Here is a 24954-nt window from a genome sequence, read left to right as displayed (position 1 = left end):
CAAACCATTCAGTTGTTTTTGCCTAATCCAGTTAACTATCAGACACACTAACAAACTGTCACAATTGTAGAGAGCAGCTGGACCCAAATGCAGGAGCGAGGCAGGAGGCAGGTCCAATTAAAAAAACAACAAACAGAATTGATTGAAAACACAAAATAAGGGGCAGGCCCGGCAGGAAACAAACAGGCACACAGAAAAAGAAACAAGGCGGGATGAGGAACTTGACATGAGACAGACAAAACAGGCAGAGACTAAAGAGACGACCCCACACGACAGAAGTGAGGACTTAAATACAAACTGAAGTGATTACAAACTAGAGACAGGTGGCACAGGACAATCAGCTGAAACAAGTCAAGGCAACAATCAAACCTGGAGGGAAACACACAAAGGCAGGAAGTAAAAGCAACAGAAACAGATGAGGGAGATCAGAACTTCAAAATAAAGTAGGAAACTGCAGAAAAATGATCTTGTTAGTTCAGAAAATGTCCTCCATTTTAGAATTTACTGGCACAAAAGCTACAGTTGTTGCTGCATATCAGCCCAACCCAAAAGAAACCCTCTAACAGTGCTGTAGGGTTACAAGTGTCAACAGAGGTAAGACACAAATGCAGATCGAAACATAACTTCCTTGACAGAGTAATATATTAATAAATCAGTCACTCAAACTTTATTTATATAGCACCTTTCATGCAGGTTAGTGCACTTCAAAGTGCTTCACATATGATTGACAACATGATTATGAGACAGACATGAGAAATAAAACAGAACAAAGTCAATCAATCAAAAACAACTGAAAAGCTAGAAACGACTAGAGATTTATGCACGCTCTAAAAGGGAGATATAAAAATAAATATATGAATATGATATAATAAAATGGCTAAAATAACAGTAAGAGTGGTAGAAGAGTGCAAAAACCTAAATTAACAAAAAAAAATAAGGATAATAAGTGGCTCAATATTAGCATAAAATAGCATTTTATACAACTTCTGTGTAAATATTTGAGACTAATACAGTACATTTCAACTTCTTTAATCTTCTCTGCTGTAGATTTATGTCTGTGCTTAGGGTCATTGTTACCATGGTTACTGGCCTATCTCCTGTTTCAAATCACACAAGCGAGTCTGTTATTCTTCCATTGATGCTCCTGATCGATATCAGATACTTGTACAGTAAGTGCAATCATTATCTGCAGATCTGCGCCTATAAACAGTGTCATTTTCTTAAGATTTGTTTGGGCCTCATGACACCCACCCAGGAGAGTATCACTTTGTTCTATAACACAATATCTACTGTGTCTGCATGGCCGTCAGAATTAACAATTAGTAATCATAGCTCAGGATTATCTACAGTCACTTCTCTTTCATAGAAATCCTTTTCCCACAGGTTCAACATTGTTATTTTTAGGTTCTAGGATACATTTGCAGCAATTACTGCTTGGACCACTTGGAAGAGTTAGTACTTAAACATGCACTGGTTACAACAGATTTAATTTTGCTCTGTTTATCAACCTTTTTTATGCAGTCATTTAATTTAATTTGTTAAAGTATTATTCCTTACTAAACCATGACACACACACACACACACACATGCCTGTTACCTCTGAGGTCACATTTTCAATGATGACCTGATTCACTTGTTCTAAGGCTGCCCATGTGCACTTGAGAAAGCAACAGTCTGTGGCGGTAGACAATTAATGTAAACAAACAGACACACACACTCACATTAACCTGAAACAGTGCTTTGAAGTTGTGATGACCGGCCAAAATGTCCCCACTTACTGAAAATAACCTGGTCCTCAAAGAGATAAGTACACACACGCTTGCACGCACATGTGCATGCATGCAAACATGCAAACACACACACACGCCCTCAACTGTGTAAGTACCCTAAACCCTATTATACTATAATTAGGCCTATAAGACAAACATGCACATACCAGCCATGATGAGACAAACACTGATAACATGGTAGAGATCAAACAGAGGGATTCTTCTCTCCTCTTATCTTTTTTCTCTCTCCTGTTTATTCATTTGGAAGGAATGCAAGTACAATGTACAGCAAAGATACAGCACCAAGCAATGAAGAGCAGAGGAGACGAAGCTGCTGTGGAGGAGGATGAAGACGGCACTTTACAGAAAGGACTGCTTGAGGTTTAAGGGTCAGTCAGAGGTCGCCCAATCAGTCAGGCACCAAGAGCCTCAACTGCAGCCAAGTGTCATAAATCACGTTCAGGTCACGACTTGTCAGAGTTCCTTGTGCCCCCATTCTGGACCGAGGGGAGGTGAGTGTGACCTTCCAGACTGACCCCAGGATGATGTGGATCATTTTGCCCCCAGTGAACGATAGTGAGAAGGACTTTCAGTCGATTGTTCCCGGTGTTGTTGCAAAGCGCTCATCTTTTAGGTAACTGGTGCCCCCTAGTGTACATACAACCCATGGCCATTAACTAATTGACATCGTCACAATCCACCAAACGCCACCAAATACACAGTACAAGATTTGCACGACTGCATTATTCTTTTTTTTCTTCCACACCTTCCAGTTTGACACCCACATCCATGAGAAAACGTCACTTTAGGAGTGAGAACCAAAATATAAAACACGACAGGAGTTACACTGCACATGTGAAACATTAACTGTAAAGTTTAGTGTCTGAAAGCCAAAGTTACACCGTTCATAAACCTGACATGACTGTTTTTAACATTGTTTTTTTTTCTTAATCCAATGATTTGCTGCTGTGGGTGTTGATACATTACATAGCTTTTTGCAAGAGGAGACAAGAATTTTAAAGGAAAACGTTTTCATGCCAAGTTTATGTGTTTGATTTTCGGGCACTTGTGAAAGTAAAAGCAGATTGTTCATATAAAGTTATTTCATACAAAATCAGAGTTTGTACAATTTGACTGCTACCTTAATTGGCACACTACATGTCTATGGCATCCCGCTAACATTCATGCACCAAATCACACACAACGTAAAATTCAAGGATGCTGCCCATACTGTGTGTTTTATTCATCTCTAACACTGCACTTTGTCTGAAAGCCTCTGATGCACGAAACGAGTTCAGCAGAGAAAAGATGAAGAAAAACAATGGAAAAACATCAGTCACTTCAGCAGAAAGTGGCTGTTACTTAGTGTTCCTTCATGGGGGATTCAATTAACAACAGATATGTTAAGATATATTGATCAGCACCAGTGACTGGATATTCAATTGAAATGTAAAAGAAAAAAAGGCTGTAACTGAACAAGCTGTAGCTAATGTGTTATTATTGGACATGGGGATTAACAAACAACCTGAAAACATTGTGTGCTCGATCTTTCCTACATTTTCCCATGACTACTCCTCATTTCCTGTCAGGAAGCTTAATTTCCTCTATTGCGTCAAAGCTTAGATTTGACTTCAGATTTTTATTCAGCCTTTACATCTGTGTGATTTTCCTTCATGATCCTAGATGTCGTGATCCATCCTTCTTCTCATATCCATATTACTCAATTACAATCCAATAATGCAAGAAATCATCATGCAAGTATTATCTCAAATAGTAGTTTTACTGATGCTTGAACAAGGGGCGTGATCCTACTCTATGTACTTACTACACGAAAATGGCCAAAGTGGAACTAGATCCAGCTGGATTCAGAAAGCACGTCTAAAGGCTGGGAGAGGGAGAGGAACTCAGAAACTACATTGCCACCATTGGAATAAATACAACAGCTACACCGTGTGTATTAACAACTCCTAATGTGCAGAGCTGTACGAAGAAATCCAACCAACATCCATCGCAGTGCAGCGGTTTGTTGTCCTTGCATACGTGCCACCCACACATCATGGTGAACTAAAACAGACAGAGGGACGTTTGTGGATCAGACTTAGCTCTGTTTTTTGGTCCTGAGCGGACACCAGGGCAACGGTGGACCCAGCACGATCGCGTATCGTCAGTCAGTGTGAGGTGGGTGGGACGACGCTCATCAGTTCATGTGACTGGGTGTGCAGGAGTGAAAACTAAACATGGAGCATCTTCTGCTCTCACTAAACCCCGCTCCACTTGATGCTTCTACACAACCAGAGCTGCATGTGATGGAGTCTGTGACAAAGTGTAAGGACACACAGTGAGGTTTGTTTTCAACACACACAGCAGGATGATCTCTTGTTATTAAATACAGCAGGACGGACATGTAAGAAACACTTATGTGTGTGCACGGCCGTTTGTTTTACACGTTCCTAATTCTCTAGATGATATTCTCTGTATGAGATGGGTCACTTCCACATTGTGAATGATTGCACACATTATCAAAACAAACCCCTTCTACGCTTAAGACCTTTGACCTTTGAAGAGGACTGAAGCAAGTGAGGTCCTGAGAGCTTTGAGGGGGTTTTATTTATATCATATTAATAACTGCTCCAGATGTTTGGAATTGAAGACCACGATTGAAGTTTAGCCTCACTGTCAAACTGTTAAAGGTAAAGTTCAACAGTGAATGGAAAAAACAGGAGCGTTTGAAAGGAGTCCTGGTTCAGCTTTCTGTCTGTGTGTGTGTGTGTGTGTGTGTGTGTGTGTGTGTGTGTGTGTGTGTGTGTGATCATGTACAAGAGGCTCCGTCTGAGCACCGCTGGCAGTAGTCTATCAGGAGGGATGTTGGGCGGCAAGTTCACTGGCGCTTCTGGTCCAAAGGGGGGCGCTCTCGTCACAGCGAATCAGCACTACAGACAGATGAGAAGAGACAGTCAACCTTAAATCCCCCCCCCCATCAAAGAGGCTGTGGGGCTAAATCTTGGCCAGATTTTTATCTGTTTAGAGTCAAGATGGCACCTGTACCTCTGATGCACCGTGTCGATCCTCAGTGGACGATTCTGTTTCCCTGACAACGACCGCCTTGGTCACCTGCATGTCTGGATGCTGCTGCTTGGCTTCCTGTATTGCGATGGCCAGAGCCTGCAGGCAAAGAGTCAGAGTGATCTGTGTGTTTAAAGCTTGAATACTTCAAACAAATTCTCCAATGATTTATCTTCTTTTCTGAAGATAAGATTTCTAACTGTGCCTCAAATATGTGACTTGTTTAATGTTTGTTAATAGACTTGAAGCAAATAGATGAAATAGACAGATATCAGCAACTATTCTGATAATTAGATTATATTATAATTACTGTAATCGTTTCATTCAGCAAATATAGTGAACAGAATTCCACAACTGCAAAAATCAAAACCAACAACTACTAATTATTTGCTTTCATCTGCTTTCTGTTTTTTAATCTTATGTAATGTGTCTTTGAGCGTTGTTAAAAGTGCTATACAAATAAAATGTATTATTAGTAGTATTATTACCTGTTCTTGGTCTACATCATCGTCTCCTGTGATTATGATCCTCTTCTCAATCCTGGTCTCTGAATATCCTCCTTTCACCGTCTGTAACACACAATGACTCTTCTGTTAACTCAGTATCAGACGCTCGGGAAATGAAATAATAAAACCTAAATAAAATTGTTGCATTTCTTCTTCTTCTTCCTCACCACCAGACAGTCAGACTGAAGACAACATACTACAAAATACACAAACATGGTCAAAAATTTATGTTTTTAAAAAAAAAAAGCATACAAAGGTAATATATGGCTTGTCATGGCTTGCCAGGTGTTGTCGTGACACAAGGAGACTAAAAAGCCGTGTGCAGGTGTAATCCAGAGAATTACAACTTTCAAACAAGTCGTTAAATTTAATGTAGACAGAGACCAAAACCCACCTGAAACAGCGCTTCAGAGGCTTAGGAGTGGAGCCATATACTTCAAAAGGCTGAAGACTGCATGTCGTCATGTTGCTGAATCCACTTAATCACATGCAGTTACATATCAAACTGGGTGTTTTATAAGATTTAATTTAAGGTGCTCAAACCTTGGAGACGTGAGTGGTAGCCGAGGTAACGTTTTCAGTGACAAGGATGGGCGACCCTGACGACTCTCTGCCAAGACTGCTCATGTGCACCTAAGGAGGCAATGGACCGCAGCATTAGACAAATACCGCGCATACACACACGTTTGTAATGGTTTTGTACTATCTTGTGAGGACACTCATTGGCATAATGCATTCCCTAGCCCCTTACCATAACCTTAAACTTCCAAACTTAATGCCTAACCCTTACTATAACCTAAATCTAGTTCTAACCCTAAAACCAAGTTTTAACCCTCAAACAGGCCTGGCCAAGGAGGACTCTGTAAGGTCTATGCTTAAAATGCACACGCACGCACGCACGCACGCACGCACGCACGCACGCACGCACGCACACACACACACACACACACACACACACACACACACACACACACACACACACACACACCGTGGCTCAGGGATTAGAGAGTTCGTCCCCTGACAGGAAGGTTGGTGGTAAAATCTCAGTCTCCCCCTATTCCGCATGCCGAAATGTACTGTAAAGTGCTTTGAGTGATCATCAGGACTAGACAAGCACTAGATAAATACAGACCATTTGCACAGTAATTATTTCTGGAATTTTAAAATATCCAGTCTTTGAAAGTAGGTTTAAACCCTTGAGATTGACTGACTCTGCCGCAGGTTGAGTTATATTTGGAGAGGTCCTATTGTTTGTACTCACAGGGGAAACACTCTGTCTCGTAGAGTAACAAACTTCACTTAGGCCAGCGATTCCGTGATCCTGAAACAGACAAATGTGATTTGCTTTATTCAGAACAACTGACATACCACCTCCTTTTTTTCAGTTCCAGTATTTTTCTTCTTCGTGGATATGTAATGAACCTGATCTGTGAACTCCACGATGGTTGTGGTGACCTCTGACCCATTTGGCTGAGTCTCCGTCCTGACATCCGTCTTCCTCACTGCCGGTGTGGGCATGAGATCACTGGCTTCCCTGCTCAGTGGCGTGACAGCGGGGGCTCGGCCAGCTTCTCTGTGCAACTGCTCTCTGTCAACTGACGACGACACTGGCACCGATCTCTTTGGTTTTTTGGGAACTACAGGCTTAAAAAAAAAAAGGAAAGCGTTCATTTTGGAAACATGCCTCACCTTTTGCTGAAGTGAAGAGGGTAAACAAGGAAGGAGCTGGAAGCACTTTACTTGCAAAATAATGATATTCATTGAAGTAATTAATGCATAGATAATAAGACAAACATAAGTGACAGTAATGTGACAAACAGATTGGCATTAAAGGTCCAGTGTGTAAGATTTAGGTGAACGGGATCCAGTGAATTTAAATGTGGTTTTGTGGGGGGACTGCTGGGCCTGTTTAGATGGATTTCACTCTACTGACTGTGACATTAAACATGACATATGATGCCTAGATTTCATTTTGTGGTAGTGTGTTCAGGCACAAACATACACACACACACACAAAAACCTCTGATTCACATTTTTAAGTAGTTTTCCTCTCTGCTTGAACAAATCAAGCAAACGAATCAGGAGCTTACTGTGGCCGAGACATCTCACACAAGTGTACTACAGGTAAATATGAATGTAAAAGCCACAACAACACTGCAAAAGCCAGTTGTGCTTCCATTGTGTGGCTTTTGCATTCGTCTTTTCTGTAAATGTGGCTGTGTGAAACGTCTCAGCCACCGTGGGAGCCGCTTAAGGGCTAAAAACAGTTTACATGAAAACTTCGGTCTACCTGAACATCGGGCCGTTTGACCTCTCCTCTGACCTCTTCAGTCTGGGTGTGTTTAGCCGGAGGGCTGCTGCTGGCTCCTCTGGAAAGAGGGGCTGACACTAATGGAGGAGGCTCTGAAGGGCCGTGCTGCTGAAGTAAGTCGATGCTGAGGCACAGACCACCATCAGGTGACAGATCCCTCTCTCCCAGCTCCGACATGCCCCTAGAGAACTCCTCCATGCCTGTGTGCAGGTCAGTGAGGACGGTGAAATCCACTTCGGCCTCCAGGCTGGACGTAGAGCTGACCGTGATGCTGGAGCATTTGCGTTCGATGCCCAGGTGGGTTTCCCTCAGGTACAGGATGTCTTGGTCCTGGTCATCTTCCGATACAGAGCCCAAGCGCCTTTCCCATGGTTCCCTCTGCAGAAAACACATTAACATGGAGATATTAAACACCTAATCAATATTTCACACTTCAGGGACATTTCCTTATGAAGAAAATATGGAAAAATTAAATATTTTGGTTATGTCAGAACCAATTTTTGTAAATTTTCATCTCATTTTCCAGTCAATAGTATCTATGTATGCATTAATGCACACTTTTGGATACAAAAAAAACGTATACACACATTTGCAGATTGTTTGTGCACATTTGCAAATCTCAGCATGCAATTGCAGACTTTTTTTCCACATTTACAAATTTGATGCACACATGGCTTGAGATTCAGTCACATAACTGTCCACACACACAAACACACACAAATAATATTGCTACACCATTGGTTGTGTCAAACAAGGAAGTGCGGTTTGTTTAATTTCCAGAACAGTGGAGGAAAAGGAGAACAAACACATAAGAGAGTGGTGGAGCTGAGTGGTGACTCACATCGCTGAGAGGCTCCTCATGAATCGCAGGTGTGGGAGGTGTCTCCTAGAGAAGAGAAACAAACAGCAAGGAAAGGTTAAGAGAAAAGGAATAAAGCTAATTCATCAATCCAGAATTTAAATCTAGAAGTGACAGCTACAAATCATAATTTATATCAATAGCTTGTATGTGTAATTCAATCAATCAATACAGTTTCAACCAGGAGGAGCAGAAGCAGAGAGTTAAGAGGTTTTCTTTGCAGCACCAAAAAAAAAGGATTATTGTTATTTTAAGATATTACGATAATTTGCCGTTTTAGAGTTAATGGTTTCCAATGCATTATTACTAATAGCATTTATCAATTAACTGAGAGGTTATGTTAAGTTTGCACGATAAACATCTGTCAGAAGGCAACTGTCAGAAGCATGCAAACAGGATATATTTCACATATTTCATCAAAATGACTGCAAGTGCAATGGTGATGCCATGCACTGAAAGGTTACATTTCTAAAAATCCCTTTCAGGAAAAAGGTATTCATATTCATAAATGTGGCATATGAATCCCTGAGCCCTGATGAGGTTTGGCAGGTCTGCAGCCCTGTGATTACATCTAATCACCTTTTTCATTTTCTGCTATTGCTACAGAGGTGCCAAGGCAGAACATTTGGTTCAAATGCCCTTCTCAACCATTTATATATAAAATAAAAAGATTTAAATAAAAAATGGTGGAAAGGTCTTGGGGCTCCTTGCAACAGCAGCCCCCTTTCATTCTGTGAGGATGTTGGAAGGAGAGACCAGGTGTTAACGTGACAAGTTAAGGTGGGATAAAAAAACGGCTGAAGCTTAAGCAATGGGAAGTTTGCTTAAAGGCCTGCAGGGTTCTGAGATGGCCAAGCAGATGTCAAGCTTTGCGGAGGAGGGGACAAGGGAAAGCAAAGAGCTCTCTGGGCCATGGACGTAAATTGAGTCGGTCAATGATGCGATGCGAAGGAAACGTGGACTTTTTGCTTTGTCATACACAGTCACATGAGTTCTGAAGTATGTGTGGATTTGTTTTGGCTTTGTTTTTAGATGGTTAAAAACAAGATTTGCACGACATCGCCTGAAGCTCATGCAATGTTTCACTTTCCGATGATTGACAAACAGGTTAGGGTGGGGGGTGGGGAGGGCAGATGGTTTACCGCTTGCTTCCTCCTGGCACTTTCTTGGCCGGGCGTCCTGTAGTGGATGTGGCTGTTGTCCATGTTGCTCTGCCTGTCTCTGGACCACTGCGTTTTTAAAGGGAGAGTTCTGGGGGGAGCTGTTGGGAACTTGGAGCCAGAAAAGAGATTCTCTTTAAACTCAGAGTTGTTTTGAAAATTATCTTCATACAGCACACCTCCTCCGCCTCCTCCTCTTGTCCAGTGATTTTGCCCTGTTGCATCGCTGCGGTCTCTGAGCTCTTGATGTCGAAACAACTCATTCTTCATCTGCTGATAAATTTGAGTTTGCTGCTCATTCAACATCGCAGCCTCACTGTGGTTTTTGGCAGCTGCTGTGTTTTCCTTGACGACATCTGTGGCAGATTGCAGCGGAGTATTATCCTCGAGTATCCTTTCTGCCTCACAGGATGCGTCTTTTGAATTTGTCATCTGTACGTCACCAGCTGCAACAAAGACGTCTCTATCAGAGTGGATTTGGGTTTGAGGGTTTACATCACCTTTATTTTCTTTATTCAAAGACTTCTTTGATCGCTGTGGCTTGAGAGGGACTACTTTAGTGACTTCTGAGTGTGAGCTCCCGGTTTTGTCACAATCTTTCCTTCCTGCTGGGCTCTGGTCTTTTATTTTCCAGTCCCTGTCATCTCTCTCAATCCTGACCCCATCGTCTTTTGGGAGAGATTCCAGCACTGTGGGACTCTCGAAGTTCCTCGGCCTGTCAAGATGACTGTTGTGCTCGTACAGACAAAGCCTCACATCATCATTCCTCTGCTTATCTGGGGATGATCCGTATCCATTTTCTTGAAAGGTGTGTCTTGAGAATACAGAGTCGTGATGCCTTTTAGATGTTGAGGTGTCATCCATTGGGTTCGGATCTCTTACTCCCCTACTAGTAAAGTCTATTTCCTGTTCCAGAGAAGTTTGGGGTCTAGTTCTCGAAGAGTCTATGAGTGTTTGACAATTGTTCATGCTCGCTTCAGTCCAAGATGCAAACGTGTTTCTAACCATAGACGGCGTCTTACTCGATTCTTTAGAGTAAGCATCCAGAGCTCCATCATGAGCATCCTGCTTGACAATCAATTTGCCATCAGTGGTCGCCTATGTTGACATACAGTAGACAGTTGCATTAGCCTGGCTCTGTACGCTGCTCTTATATAGTTCCCTCACATAAATATATGTTTTATTTATTTATTTTTCAAATTTTCTCTGTGGGATTAAACATTTGGACAGAGAATGTTAAGAGTAGACAGAAAATGAAAACAATGACCATACAACATTTAAACACTAAAATAATGGTGGCAAAGTGAAGAGAGTAACGTGGGGACAGGATTTTATTCTTACTGTTTTCCACTCAGGGGTTCCACCAGCAGGGGTAGCCGAGGAGAGGCGTTTCTCCCTCTGGGCCATCTTGCTGTTGGGCTGCTTCAGAGCCCTCTTCAGCTCGTTGATGCTGGCCTGGTGCTTCTGTAAAACATCTTCTGGCTTATCCAGGAACTGCTGCTTCACAGAGTAGAGGCCACATCAGGGAAACAAAGCAACATGAGTCACAACTCTTTCAGTGTTTTGACGTTGCTGTAAAATGAATTGAATGCTGCATCGTATGATTGGACGATAGGCGTCTTAATGATGACCAGAAACAGATTTGGACCTCATTATGGTTCCCTCAGATTGTCAACATTTTTATTCTACCTTTTAAACTTGAATCACAAATCGAGTTAAAGTTCAGTTTTTAAAAGCTCTGAACCTCTGGGACAAACTTTTCCGAACAGTCCCTTTAAATTACGCACTCATACATATCAGTTTCCTAAATGTGCCTGATATATTTAATCAAGATCCACAAATTATTTCCCTAGGAAAACTAAAACGAGAAAATGTTGAAAAACAACAAAGAAAGACAAAGTAAAGTTTCAAAGATTCCTGGATGCCACCCCCTGATCCAGATCTGCCCACACACTTCCACCAAGTTTCATAAAAATCTGTTTGTTTCGTGTAATCTTCCTCAAAAACATTCAAACATTGAGAACCAACTAATAAACAAACAGACATGGATGAATACCTAACCTCCTTGGTCGAGGTAATATTGTAAATAGGTTTTCATTCAATGACTAATGAGGGAGAGTTAACAGAAGTTTTATCCGGTATTAATATTTCTCATGAATATGAAACTGACATACAATAAAAAATGGTGCATGTTGTCTGTGCACTCAAAAGTATTTGACAGGCACAAACATGAACCGGAAAACACAGCGCCACCTAGTGAGCATCACACAAACACAGCACATGCCATAAAAGACGAGCAGTACCTCCTGTTTGGGCCGAGGGGTGGCCAGATCCTAGTCCGATGGACGAGGGAGCCCAAAGTGGGGCAGTGAGATGAAGTGAAGGTATTATCAGGCAAAGCAGGAGATTGAAGGGTGAGGGGGTTGGGAGGGGGCGGATGCGTGCAGAGACAAAGAGGTAAAGTGCTGCAGGTGAGTCAAAAGGCAGGCGGCCGGTCGGACATATACACACACACACACACACACAGAGCTAAAACAGTTGACACCATCAAGGCTTTGGACTAAGACTGTTAAGCCATTTAATGTTCTGCCCAGAAGACAGGGGCAATCCATTTCCTTGTCAGCCATCTGATAATTAATACAGTCATGTATTGACTGAACGTAAGTGCTTGGAGCACAGGGATGATTCTTCATCCAAAGACTTTACAAAACCACAAATGAACAGATCCTTTAATGACTAATGCAACATCAATAATTCGCACAGTACTTAATAATACTACCACACACACCTGCATGAAATTGTATGCTCTATATACACTGGAATAATCTTTACCATAAATAATTCACAACAGATGGCTCTGCGTATCTTCACAAGATTAAAACAATTGTTTCCAAATTGTTTAATTCATTTAATTAAATAATTATTACATAAGGAGATTTTTACGCATCTCAGCTGCTAGGAGGTTTTTAGCAACACTGATTCACTCAATCTTTCACAGCCATTAAAGTTCATTTGTTTATTCTTCTACTGATCCGTCTTATTTCACTCAAGACATTGTTTAAGATCCATGCTCTTCAGCAAAGAAAAGACGCCTGTCCAAATCACTCTGGATACGAGCTAAATGCTAATGAAGAAAATCTAGTTTTCCACTAAAAGTATTTCCCAATGGGCAGACAGAGGGAAAAAAGAGGTAAAGAAAAGGAAGAGCCTCAATAAATGGATATTAAACATTTTGTCCATTCATGCAGCTTCCATGGATTTTGCTCAGGCGAATCCTGGAAATTAGGAAAAGAGATAACATCCCCGCCAGGAACAATCAATCAAAACAAAAAATAGACAGGTCGTGCATGACCTCCAATAACCAAACACCATACAAAACACACACAAAAATACCTCTGGCTTTGAGTCAACAAATGAACCTGCCTCTTCACTCTGCAGGGAAGGATGAGGTGGGGTCAAAGAAAGAGAGCAGCAGTTAGAGGAGAGTTAACGATAACAGCAATGAGAGGTGAAGAGCTGTTAAAGGTTTGAAGAAAACAACATCTGCAGCAGGTCACATCAAGTATTTGGGAGGACCCGTACTTAAAACCCTTATGAGACTCAAGAGGGAAGTTATTGACAGTTTTAAAGGAAAGGGGATGTGAGAGAGAAGGATGAAAAGTGTTAGTCAAAAGTTCATGAGGGATTTCTCTGTCTTGGGGTATAGTGAGTGCTGTATGCTTTTTAAAAAGATGAGCTTAAGAAACTGCATTTGCGTGCTCCTCTGTACCATCCTGAAAACTGTGAGTTAGTTTCCACACTTGCAATATTTTTATTTTTGACATTGATGTAAACATCGGACTCATAATGCTGTGGCTCAGTAAAAGCTCCCAGGGGTCCCACAAGGTTCAATGTTGGGACAGCTACTTTTTAATCTGTACATGCTTCCCTTTGTTGAACAACATTACTTTATAATACCACAAGATGGTTTAACTTAGTAAACACAAACATGTTTTGTATATTATTGTCATGTTAACAACGTTGTGCTGCAAAGCCATTAAACAACAGGTTGTTATCCCATCCACCACTTCACAACCTCTCTAAGTCTAAGTGTATAGGGCTGTTTTGTGTTTCGTGATAATTGTTCTAAAAGTGCTGTTAGTTGTCTCCTTATGAATTACTGCAAGGTTGGTCCTTCATTACCAAACAGGTACTGTAGGTCAGACTATTTGAACTATTGACTGGTTGCATGTCAGATTGATGGTTTGCATGTCACTTTAGCTGTTGCTCTCAAAAATGGTCCATTTAAAGGTCCAGTGTGTTTAGATTTAGGTGAAAGGGAACTTGAATGTAGAATAATCCTCATGTTTTCACTAGTGTGTTTCATCTAAATTGTATGAATTGTAGTTTTCTTTATATTTAAATACTTTATATTTACATTGAGGGGTCCTCTCTACAGAGCCCACCATTTTTTTTACATTAGTCCAGACTGGACAAAATAAACACTTTTTGAATTTTTATTACAACTGAAGCTACCACAGGTTCTCTTTTATGTTTGGTGAGGTGAGGAGTGTTCAGCTGCAACATGAAATTGCAACACTCGATATCACAAAATTCTACAAATTGTTCCTTTAATCAACTGAGTCAGTGTACTGCTGAAAATATAGTTCAAATATGCTGATATACATAATGTATATATAGTATATATGTTTTAAAAAGTGATTTCATGCTCCCTTGGAAGAGTATTTTTTAAATACAAGAATACATTTATTTAGATTTGGATGTATCTTTGCCCATCCCTGCCATATGAACAGTGTTTTCTCATCCTGTACCTTAAGCTCTAAAGTCTTTGTGGGCGTTGAGGAGCACCGCATCTGATTCGGTTCTTGACCCTCATGCGGCTCCAGCTCTTGATCTGTGAACTGGTCCTGGTCTTGGTCCTGATAGTGGTACTGCTCTTGGTCCAGATCCAGGCTCCCCTCTTGGTCTAGGTCTTCTCTGGACATGAACTGTGTGCGTTCACTGGAGCTTCGCTGTGACAATTGGTCCATGCTATCACCCAGAGCTGAGGCTGGTGATAAAGTGATAAAGTGTTAAAGGATGGTAAAATTGACTTTTATATGATCGACTGGACTAAATTTAACAGGGCCACATATCTCAAAATAAATATAAAGTTTTCTAAGGAGACAACACGGCACAAACCTGCCTTGATCTCTGTTCTCAGAGATTAGGGAGGAACCCTCTTCACTTTAAGGGCCATAGCACAAAATCATAAGTCCTGTTGCTGAAATATTTACATGGTGTGTGAGGTAACGATTAGGTTTTCATGCATCCCTTCCTCAAACCCGATGGGGCAGGAGCCTGCCTCACAGGAAACATGGGTGAACTTCAGGGTAGCCATTGTCCGGAAACTCACCTCCATCAATGCTCCGAGGCAGCAAGTACCTCTTGCTGACGGAGCGCTCGAACTGTGGGGCAGGCCTGTCGATGAGAGCGCTGGCCTGTCTGGTCTGGGCTTGGGTTCGCCCGCTGTAGCGGAACTTGGAGCCGATCACAAGGAAGCCCTTGGGAGGCGGCTCTGGAGAAACCAACCTGCGAGAAGGTTCAGTTTGTATATATATACAACAAATATTCAGATTCTGCTCCTTGTTGATATCTTTGACTTGATTACTTTAGAGTTTGATCAAAAAAGACATAAAATGCTTTGTTTTTTTGGACCTTAACTTCCAACTGACTTCCTGTGAAGGTTTCTGAAAAGTACTACATTATGAGAGTTGGATTTTAGGAAGAAATAAAGACAACATTAGCTACTTGAGTTTGGTTAGTTTTGTTTCATGCCATTTTTATACCATTAAATAATTCATTAAAAAATAGGACTTAGACAAACTAGTGTGATAAGATGACAGAATACTATGTCCATGTCCCATCCACTCACATGGGGAAGGCATGGATTAAGACATGTAGCCTACTGCTGCCAGCCACCAGGGGGTGATTCGCGTGATTAAGTTTCACTTGTGGGAGCTGTGAAGTCATCTGTCTTTATGTACAGTCTATGTGTCAACCGATCATGCAGGGTTCAACTACGACAGTGCAGACTAGGTTGTGTCTGTGGTGATCGAGTCCTACCTGAAGAAGGTGTGGTGCTCAATGCAGACCTTCCACAATCGCTTTGACGCCCGATGATTGGGCAGCTTGAAGCCTATGGTGCTCTCAAACTGTTCATACTGAGCGGTGAAGGAGCAGGGGTGAAGAAGAAGAAAAAGGGGAGTGAAGGGGAGTGAGTGCCCGGGGAAAGATGGTGGCAGGGTGAATTGTGTTTACTCCGCAGCAATGGAAAAATCAATATCATTTTACTGTTTACTTGTAGAAATATATTCTTGCGTCAGCCATGTCACGTAGATTTTCCATCTCTAACCAACCTGCAAATTAGCCGCTCATGCGCTCACTCCATCAGAGGCTCAGCGGCACGAGCAGCAGAAGACGCTTTCAAATCAATAGGTTATTAGCAATATAACAGGTCTTTAAACATAAGGAGTCGACCTTTCAAAAGGAGAGGCCAACTTTTGTTCACCGCACAAAAAACATTCTGTGGGGACAGATTAGAATAAAAGGGCTTTAAAACACAATGACAGCGCTGCAGGAAAATCTGAAGTGACAGCTGACTTAAGAGGATAGATATGCAGAACAAAGTATATGCACTGGACGGCCTTTGTATTCACCATGAAGATGTCAATGCCAGTTTAACAGTGGATGTAAAACACACGCCGCACACCCTCAAGGCCAAAGAATGGCGGAAAAAAAACAGCATATCATAATAATTTTAAGGAGAAGAAAACGGGAGCGAGTATAATGTGGCCCTAAAATCCTTGATGTAGGTGCAAGTGTCCTCATGTCTGTCTAATTAGGCCTTTAAGCCACCACAGAAAGCGAGAGAAAGTGGAGAAGAAGAACAAAAGCATGACCCACCAGTCTAATATTTAAGAACAGCAGCTCTCAGAGCTATAAATAATGACTGAGAAAATACGCCTCTTCAGTTGTCGCACATTGTGCAGCAAATAAATCTCAGAGAATACTCTTTCATCAAACCATGAAATGACTATTTATGCTGTTTGGGACACGTCAAGAGAGACAATGATGTAATTTAAACAACTGTGAAACCGTGAAATAGAGTGACTGTCATGAGCTCTTTCTAGTGGGGTAGTGCATGCAGTAATAGCACAGTGAAATCATCCTACGTGAGTCAAGATGCAAAAAGACAAGATTATTGTGTTTTTTATTCACCTCTCCAGGTCGGATCTTAATGTAGAAGTTGCTTCTCTTATAGGAGATCTTGAGGATTTTGGGCCAGGCGAACCGGTTGATCCTGAGGCGGTCTCGGTAAATTAGCAGACCGTTGGCGCTCACTCCAAGCATTATATCGATTCCCTCTGAATCCTGGCAAACAGGGTATTAAAAGCATCGAATTGACTTGTATCACAAGAGTATTGACGGCTGAAAAGTCAGGGATTATTATCTTTGTACCTTAGCGTGATGCAGGTCCACTCCATACATCGAGAGCTTCTTGGCATTTTCTAGAAAATTCACCTCTGCCTCTGCCGGACTCATTCCCCTATCATACAAATGTCAAGCGTGATTCATCACTTTTTTCACATTCATCCCACAGATGAAAAAGAAAAGCATCCTCCATTATCCTCATGGGATTAAATCGAATTAATGAAGCCGTATTTTCTCTGACCTGTAGTTACGGTGAAGCTCCATCACTCTCTCCTCCAGCTCACGTGTCTGGTTGGGGGCAAATCGGAAGTCGCTAACATAGTCGGGGCCATGTTCCTCAGGCTCGTAGTCTCCCAGTTCGGCCTGGACAGTGTAGGAGCCCAGAAGAGCGTGGGTGACAAATGAGCAGGGTAGACGTCCGGACAGGATGTCGTCCCTCAGCTGCAGGCACAGGTAGTACCTGGGAAAACACAGAGATGCTGCTAACTCTCGACTTCAAAAGTCACAAGTCGACATTATCAGGAAACACCTGGAAGAAACGCTGTTGGAATGGTTCTTAGTTTCAGTCGATACTGGCAGCGTTTATCTGTTCATGTCCATCTGTTGTTGTAAACATATTTGTTCAAATGTTATTTCTTCAATTTTTATTTAATGTTATTGTTTTATTGTTGCTTTATTCTTTTGTGAAGCACTGTTACGGTGTTAGGAAAAGTGCTATACAAATGATACAGTTATTATTATTATTATTATTATTACAGACATTCATGGTGCTCAGGAGATGAATCTTTCCCTGAATTGAATTATTAGTATCATCTTCAGGTGAAAAACTGACTATGTCTAATACTTTAGTTTAGAACCGAGTACAAGAAAACCTAATGACATTTCAAATGTACTTTTTAGTTTTTGCTAATTAGCAAAAGTTCCCATGCTAGCATGCAAGATGGAGAATAATATAAACATGGATCCTGCTCAACATCAGTGTGCTGACATTATCAAGCGTATTAGCATTGGGATATTAGCATTTACCTCAAAGTATCACTGTGACTTAGAAGTGCAGTCCCACACATTACACCTGAAGACTCTGTCTTGTTCATTTTTTTAAATCATAGATGACTTTTTACTTTACCATGATCTGTTTATATTTCTTTAAGCTTCTTTGATTGACACTCCCATGTATTACTGTACTCAACATAAAAAGACATATAGGTCATAGGTCCTGTCATAACCTACAGTAAAGGTTCCCACATATTAGAAATAATCCACAAATCTCACTGTCAACAGTTAGTTCTATGTTTTATTTCTTTATAAAAATCACAACCACAACTAAAACCCAGTACAGTAGTTTATTAAAGGTTGAGTTAAAAAGGCTTTGCTGTTGTATCCAGACGTACCTGGTGATGTCTTCAATCAGTACAGATGGGTCTGGAGGGTAAAACTTGACAGAAAATCCCAAATTCCAGGAGCCAACTGTGGACAAGCCAACAGCAAGGTTGTTTTATGTATAACAGCCAGTTCATTAAAACATAGTCTGTGTGCATGTGTGTGTGCATGTGTGTGTTTCTTTATCACACTTACCCCGAATTTGCTTCTTTATCTCTTTGGAGGGATCCAACCAATTCTGACAAAGAAAGAAAGAGAAAATCCCTTTAGAGAAATTTGACCTCAACAAAAGCATTCATATTAAAATTTTTAAGAGCTCCTCACAAGTATGGCACCTCACAAATTGAGAGCCAAATATATTCTTCCTGCGGGAATATGAATGAGAAACTCTGAAAGCAGTGATATTAGGGCTATAAATGCCAGCTGAATCCAACTACCTCTGCTTAATGTCAGTAGAACTTTCATGGCGCACCGTGGACCCTGTGCACCATTTTTTAAAAGGCCATACTGTCTAATCACATTTTAAAAGGTTAAAGGCCATGTATGCCACTTTCAAGCTGTAAGTGGTTAAGCACAGTTTAAAGGGCAACCAGGGACTCGCTGCTTTATAACACCTGATGAATTAAGTTGAGAAAAAGGGGCTCGTTGGCTGGCTGTCAGTCTGCATTTGCTGTGAAATCGGTGACATTATTTAACCGAAGCAGTAAATAATCTATTTATTAGGCAGATGTGTAAATAAATCATCAATGCATATTTGGCCTTTAGCATGTTTTTTGAGTTATGACTTGAATGCTTATCAAATAATACAAATCAACACAAGTAAAAAAACACCCAGTCCACACATGCATGCGTGTGTGTGTGTGTGTGTGTTCTTGTGTGTCTGACCTTGGAGTTGTCAGTGTCGTGGAAAGTCAGGCCAAAGTAGTCCCTCTCCAGCAGGTTCAGATGGCCACACACCATGTCCAGCAGGGTCTGGCCCCTGGCGAATTTCTGCAACACACACAGGCACATGCTTTTAAATGCTTTTAAAGCTTTTAAATCATATGGCATAAGAGCATGCAAATGCGTTTGCAATAATACACTGTAAAATGAAAATATGTGTGAAACATACCAACGGAAATCTTGAAAAACGAGATTTGTTAACATGTAATGGTGCTGATTCTGAAAAGTCATTGCATTTATTAAAGCATGTATTGGCTGGCTGACAAATAATCATTTTTAATTGCTGGATATTTATATATTTTCTTTATTCATATATCTCAACACAAAGAAGGCAAAAATGTCACAGACACAAGCCAACCCCACTGTGGTCTGAGAGATGCTTCCAGTCTGTCCTCCCCCTGCAGAGTGGGAGGAGCTCCACTCTGTGACTATATAAGGGGAGGAATTGCACTCCGCATCAATGGTGTTTCAGACCACACCTATTTTTCTGTCCTGCCCCTCAGGGCTGTGCACGAGGCCTCTGAGGGCTGCACAGACGGCCTTGGCAAAAAATGCTGTTTCCACACGCACACACACAGGCACACCCATGCCAGTTTCATCTCCAAGGGAAGCCTGGCTCCTATGGCGACGAGGCAATGAAGAAACTGTTACCATAGAAACAGAAGTAATAGGTCTCCTCTGAGTGTGCATGTGAGTGTGTGTGTGTGTGTGTGTGTGTGTCACTATCTGTGGTTACTACCAGGCCATCACACAGATTTCTTCGGCACTTGTAACAAACGCTGGCAGAACAGTCAGCATACATTTAAAAAATTGAAGAAAGGCTGATTAATTATCCATCATAAAGCGATCTGGCTCTGTCACTTTCTGTAACGAGTCCTGTGGGTTGACCGTGTTTGCAGCCATTTGGTGTAAGATAGAAATCCATTTTGCTAAAAGCCTCTCCCAATGCAAAACAGACGAGGAGTGACAACATGTGTGAGCTTAGGTTAAAGGGTTGTCGATGAGACAGTAAATCTATTTAAATGAACTTAAAATATAAAACTGTGGAATCAAATAAACCTGTAAATATGTAAGTAGCCCTAGTTATGCAATGTAATAGGTTGGCTATGTGCATAGCTACACTTGTGCATAAACCTGCAAAAACACATGATAGTACCATTTCATTTACCTAAAGCAAATAAATATTAAAACTGTGTTCATGTACTGATGTTTCTATTTTTACGATATGCTTTGTTGCTGTAACACGGCCTATTTCCCCGTAATGGGACTAATAAAGGATAATCTTATCTCATCTTTTATCTTATCAGCACTTCTACACAAATTAAGGAATCTCTTGACAGATTTTTTAATATGTTCGAAACATAAGCAGTAGTAGAAAGTTTAAAACAAATTAAAATATCTGCGACAGCTTTATTTGATAAAGGCCCATTACAACAGTAGAGTTCTGCAACACTGTGCAGGCTCCTCTTCATATGAGCGACCAGAGAAAAATATGTCTGTGAAAAAGGAGAAAAGTTGACACAAAATTGATCTTTTATGAATTCACAGAGGTGAATGGATGTCAAGTGCACTGAGTGTGTTCACAGCAGTAGCTTTCAGGGATATGTTACTGGGCGTCACTGTTCCATTCATCATTTGACCAGACTCAGAGAAAGAATGAGATAATGACCGGTTTGAGGAAACAGTTTAGTCTTAGCTGGGAGATGACTGATGCAGCTGGGAAAGCTGGCTACCCCCATCGCTAATGAAAGAGCATCAGTTTCAGACCCAAGATATTATCTTTTACTATTACAATTCTAATTTATGTGCTTCCTTATACATATTGTAACCATTTGTTTTCTTGTTGTGCAGCACTTTGTACATTGTGTTGAAATGTGCTCTATAAACTTCTGATTATGATTTTAATGATGATGATGATGACTGTGATGATTTATGCATGTATGACTTTACACAAATCACTTCATCCCATTCACACACTCTGCTACAGTCCACAGTGCTGGTTTGACAATCAGGAGCCATTTGTGGTTCAGTGCCTTGCCCAAGGAAACATCAACATGTTGGAGAAGTGATCAACCCTTTGCATGCTGGATGAACCTCTCTATTACAAGCATCAGCTACCCACACATCTTCTCAAAAATGTTTACATTTATTTAAGTTCATAAACAGTTATTTTATTATTTCTGTGACTGTGTGAATAAGGCACCACTTCATCAGCGTCTGAGGACTGAAACATCTGCAGTCAGGAGAGCAGACACTAAAATCCTCTGCCTCTTTTATGAAGCTGGCACTCCTCTGTTCCTTTGCTTAACCAGCAGGAATCACTTAACCGTGAGAAAGAAGCATTTCATTGGCGGTAGTTAAAATCCAGGTACAATGGTATCCTAAGGACCTTAAGAAACCAGATGTTCCATTAGAAATGTTTTTCCAGAAAAAAGGAATGACTAGGGTTTTAATAGTGTGGCTTTAGGTTAAGGACTGCACTCTGTAAATGCACCGAGCTCAATCAATATCTGTAATGTCGGGAGCCAAACATCAATAGAAGGCCCCGGCTGCTTCCCTGTGTTTTTATCATCAGGGCCTGTTTGTGCAGCGGACATCATGACTGTAATTTAAATAACTAATAAATAATAAATAATTTCACTGCATTCATCACTATGTTCCCTCTCCTCTCTTTCATTTGCAGACACGTTCATACACACAATACACAGATTACCACTCCTCGTATCTACCTCCTCTCTGTCTTCCTCGCCACCTCCTCCCCCACACCCTTCATCTTTTCCTCCTCCTCCTCCTCTTTCCTTCTCCCATTCTATTTTCTCCCAGCTCAAACATAAGAGCACTCATCTGTCAACTGCATGGATTTCCTGCTAAAGCTCCATACCTCTAGTGTCACTGCCCAGGTGACATGAAGAAATGTGTATGCACATGCATAGGGGAGAGACTGAGTGTGTGTGTGTGTGTACTGACATATTTCTCGCTGCTTCTTGTAAGTAACATATGTGAGGTCACGTGGGAGGCAGTAAGCCATAACAGGAATATAGTTGACATGAATGAGGTTGAGCCGCCGCCGAGATCATTCCCATCACGCTCCCACCATGTGTAGCATCCAATGGGCTTCCAGCGCAGGCTTCAACGCGCTTCATGGCAGCTCTGTGAGTGAAACCTGCAAAGTATCTCCGGCGTGGAACAACCCCCCCATGTGACACCTCTTTTCTTCCTCAGAAATCATTTCATATCCAGGAGCAAATGAATTTTCTGCAGTCCTCGAGTCATGACGAGCGTGTGGGCTACTGTGAAATTCAAATAAACCGAGAGCGATGCGGAAATTCATGCGTGTGTTTACAAACACAAAAGGCTACAGAGTCAGGATTCATGAAAGCAGGAGATTGCTCATCTGAGTCCTTCCATCCCCCCACAATGCATAGTTTGTCTCACCCTCCTCCCCCCCGTCACTCCCCCGCTCAGTGAGAATAGCAACAGAGCTGCATTTCCTGACTCAGTAGCACATATTACTGAGGGAGACTAAATCCCACTGAGGTGTTCTGTGATGGACTGTGCTGAGTCAACGGCTCCATTCAAACGGGGGAGGTGCACACCGGCTGCTCCAAATGCTGCATTGTTTTGGTCACCTGCACATGTTAGAAAGAATTTTAAGTATGTGGGCATTTAAGCGTGAAGTAAGAGCCACACTAAACAACCTTTTGAAGTCATTTTTCCTAATTATGTGAAGCTGGAAATAGCCGTAAAGAAAAAGTCTGACTCTTTTCAGTTATGACCATCATTGCTATCAGTTATAAGGACTGCAAAGGGCAGTTTAGCCAAAACATCAAAACAATTTAATATGGGGATAAAGTTAGATGGATAGATCAATCCATATGCAGCGCAGATTTCAACTGAGTTTCCAAAAAATATGCAAAAAAAGGAATTTATCCCACGTTCTTGTCTACCTCTGTATTTTGAATGTCACAACCTCAACACATCAAGATGGACAGCTGAACTAAATCTCCATTTGTGTAAAGCTATAATGATGCAAGGACCTGACTAACCTATATGCCAAATTCAAATTATGAAACTGTCCCATTTTAATATTGCTGCCTCTTTTATTTCCCACAAAAGCAAATGAGACAATCAGGGAGAAAATTAAGAGGATACAGAAATGGGGGAAGTGAGCTGGGCTAACTTAGTTACTGAATAACCTGTTTAGTTTTAAACCTTTGTTACCGTTTCACTGCTCTGATGTATCCTGGTTACTTTTCAGTATTTATCGTTATTACTGATGTGTGATCAGTGATGATTAAAACTCTAAAACATTTTAACACGTGTTCGTAATCATGTTAAAACCTTTTGCATGTATTGATCAGCCATTTCCTCCATGCTAACTGATAAAAAGTGAACAGGCATACCTCAACTGCAGTGTCATAGTCTGAGCCGTCCAGTAGAGTGACTTTGACCGGGACAGTCTTGGGTCGCTTGGTGGTTTTCTGTGGGGATTTGGAGGCTTTGCTGGGGGTCTGCTCTGAGCTATCATCCATTTCACCGTGGTCCTCGGGAACCTGGACGGGAGAAAATCCTTCCTGTGAGTGAGTGAGATTCAGATGAATCAACGTTTTCCTTCATTTAAACATTTGTATTCTGACTCACAAGAGGCATTATGTGCTCGACTCACAAAGTGATTTAAATCCCAAATCTTTGATCATGTAAAGCAATCACCAAATGCATGTCAGAATGAGCTGCAGCTCAAAGAGGCTAAGATGTTAAGTTGCTGGCAGAGGCGGCTTGCATATCAAACAGAAAAAACCTGAAAGGCCCCTGAGTGATTGAGTTGCCTGAGTGAAATGATCTACAGCTGCTGTAAGTTCTGCTGTGCACCCACCTGATTGGTCCTTCTGGCGTCACCCTCCATCGCGCTCCTTATTTCCTCAGCCAAAGCCTTCTCTGTTGTCATAGAAATGGATTGCAGTCCTGCAAACACACATAAACATATTGAGTCATAATCAAATATGTGGAGTGTTTATTGCTGCTAAAAGTCTAATACAGCCATGGACTCCTGATGGGATCAACTCGTGAGATGTGAGCAAAACGCTTTCCCATCTGCACGCAGCGTCTTAACTGTGTAATGACTGACCACAGACAGGGTACCAGTGATGACATCCCAACCAGCTCTCTGTGCAGCCGACAGCTACCATAGTATTTTTAATTATTCTCTAATGCAGATTGTGTCTGTCTGACACGTGGTCATTGTGCATGTACAACGATATAGTGAAATGGAGTCAGTGCTGGCTCACAGCCTCCCACGGGAGCACTCTGCATTAAGAGTGTTGGCTTCAGGACCCTCTCTTCTCACACTACCAAAGGAGATAGCAAATTACATCAGCCGGAGAGCCCTGCGGCACAACACAAGACAGCAGACGTACTGAGATGGAAGATGAGAGAGAGAGAGAGAAGGAGGGGGGGTTGGGGGGACGACAAGGAGGGAGAGGGCACTGGGAAC

General features: G+C 41.6%; 1 protein-coding gene across 4 annotated transcripts in view; it reads right to left on the bottom strand.

Annotated features, from left to right (window-relative positions):
* Positions 1 to 1960: 1960 nt before the first annotated feature.
* The window catches only part of LOC109630466 (band 4.1-like protein 1), a 37364-nt gene continuing 14370 nt past the window's right edge, over positions 1961 to 24954 (bottom strand). Inside the window, exons 2-24 of one of the 4 annotated variants that reach the window (XM_069526735.1) lie at positions 24337 to 24425; positions 23867 to 24037; positions 19407 to 19511; positions 18717 to 18759; positions 18533 to 18608; positions 17383 to 17601; positions 17169 to 17256; positions 16929 to 17081; positions 15774 to 15871; positions 15064 to 15239; positions 14480 to 14718; positions 13062 to 13100; positions 11972 to 12001; positions 11010 to 11168; positions 9651 to 10766; positions 8491 to 8535; positions 7629 to 8027; positions 6761 to 6982; positions 6600 to 6659; positions 5882 to 5971; positions 5321 to 5401; positions 4815 to 4931; positions 1961 to 4699 (exon numbers count right to left, since the gene is read on the bottom strand). In XM_069526735.1, coding sequence (XP_069382836.1) covers positions 4694 to 4699; positions 4815 to 4931; positions 5321 to 5401; positions 5882 to 5971; positions 6600 to 6659; positions 6761 to 6982; positions 7629 to 8027; positions 8491 to 8535; positions 9651 to 10766; positions 11010 to 11168; positions 11972 to 12001; positions 13062 to 13100; positions 14480 to 14718; positions 15064 to 15239; positions 15774 to 15871; positions 16929 to 17081; positions 17169 to 17256; positions 17383 to 17601; positions 18533 to 18608; positions 18717 to 18759; positions 19407 to 19511; positions 23867 to 24037; positions 24337 to 24425 — 3821 coding nt within the window. In that variant the 3' untranslated portion in view covers positions 1961 to 4693. The remainder of the gene's footprint in view (positions 4700 to 4814; positions 4932 to 5320; positions 5402 to 5881; positions 5972 to 6599; positions 6660 to 6760; positions 6983 to 7628; positions 8028 to 8490; positions 8536 to 9650; positions 10767 to 11009; positions 11169 to 11971; positions 12002 to 13061; positions 13101 to 14479; positions 14719 to 15063; positions 15240 to 15773; positions 15872 to 16928; positions 17082 to 17168; positions 17257 to 17382; positions 17602 to 18532; positions 18609 to 18716; positions 18760 to 19406; positions 19512 to 23866; positions 24038 to 24336; positions 24426 to 24954) is intronic. The other 3 variants (XM_069526736.1, XM_069526737.1, XM_069526738.1) reach the window with 3 other exon arrangements.

The sequence above is a fragment of the Paralichthys olivaceus genome, chromosome 6 (genome assembly GCF_024713975.1).
Source record: "Paralichthys olivaceus isolate ysfri-2021 chromosome 6, ASM2471397v2, whole genome shotgun sequence".
NCBI classification, from domain to species: domain Eukaryota; kingdom Metazoa; phylum Chordata; class Actinopteri; order Pleuronectiformes; family Paralichthyidae; genus Paralichthys; species Paralichthys olivaceus.
Note: the sequence above shows the minus strand (reverse complement) of the source record. Positions and strands in the feature narration are given on the sequence as shown.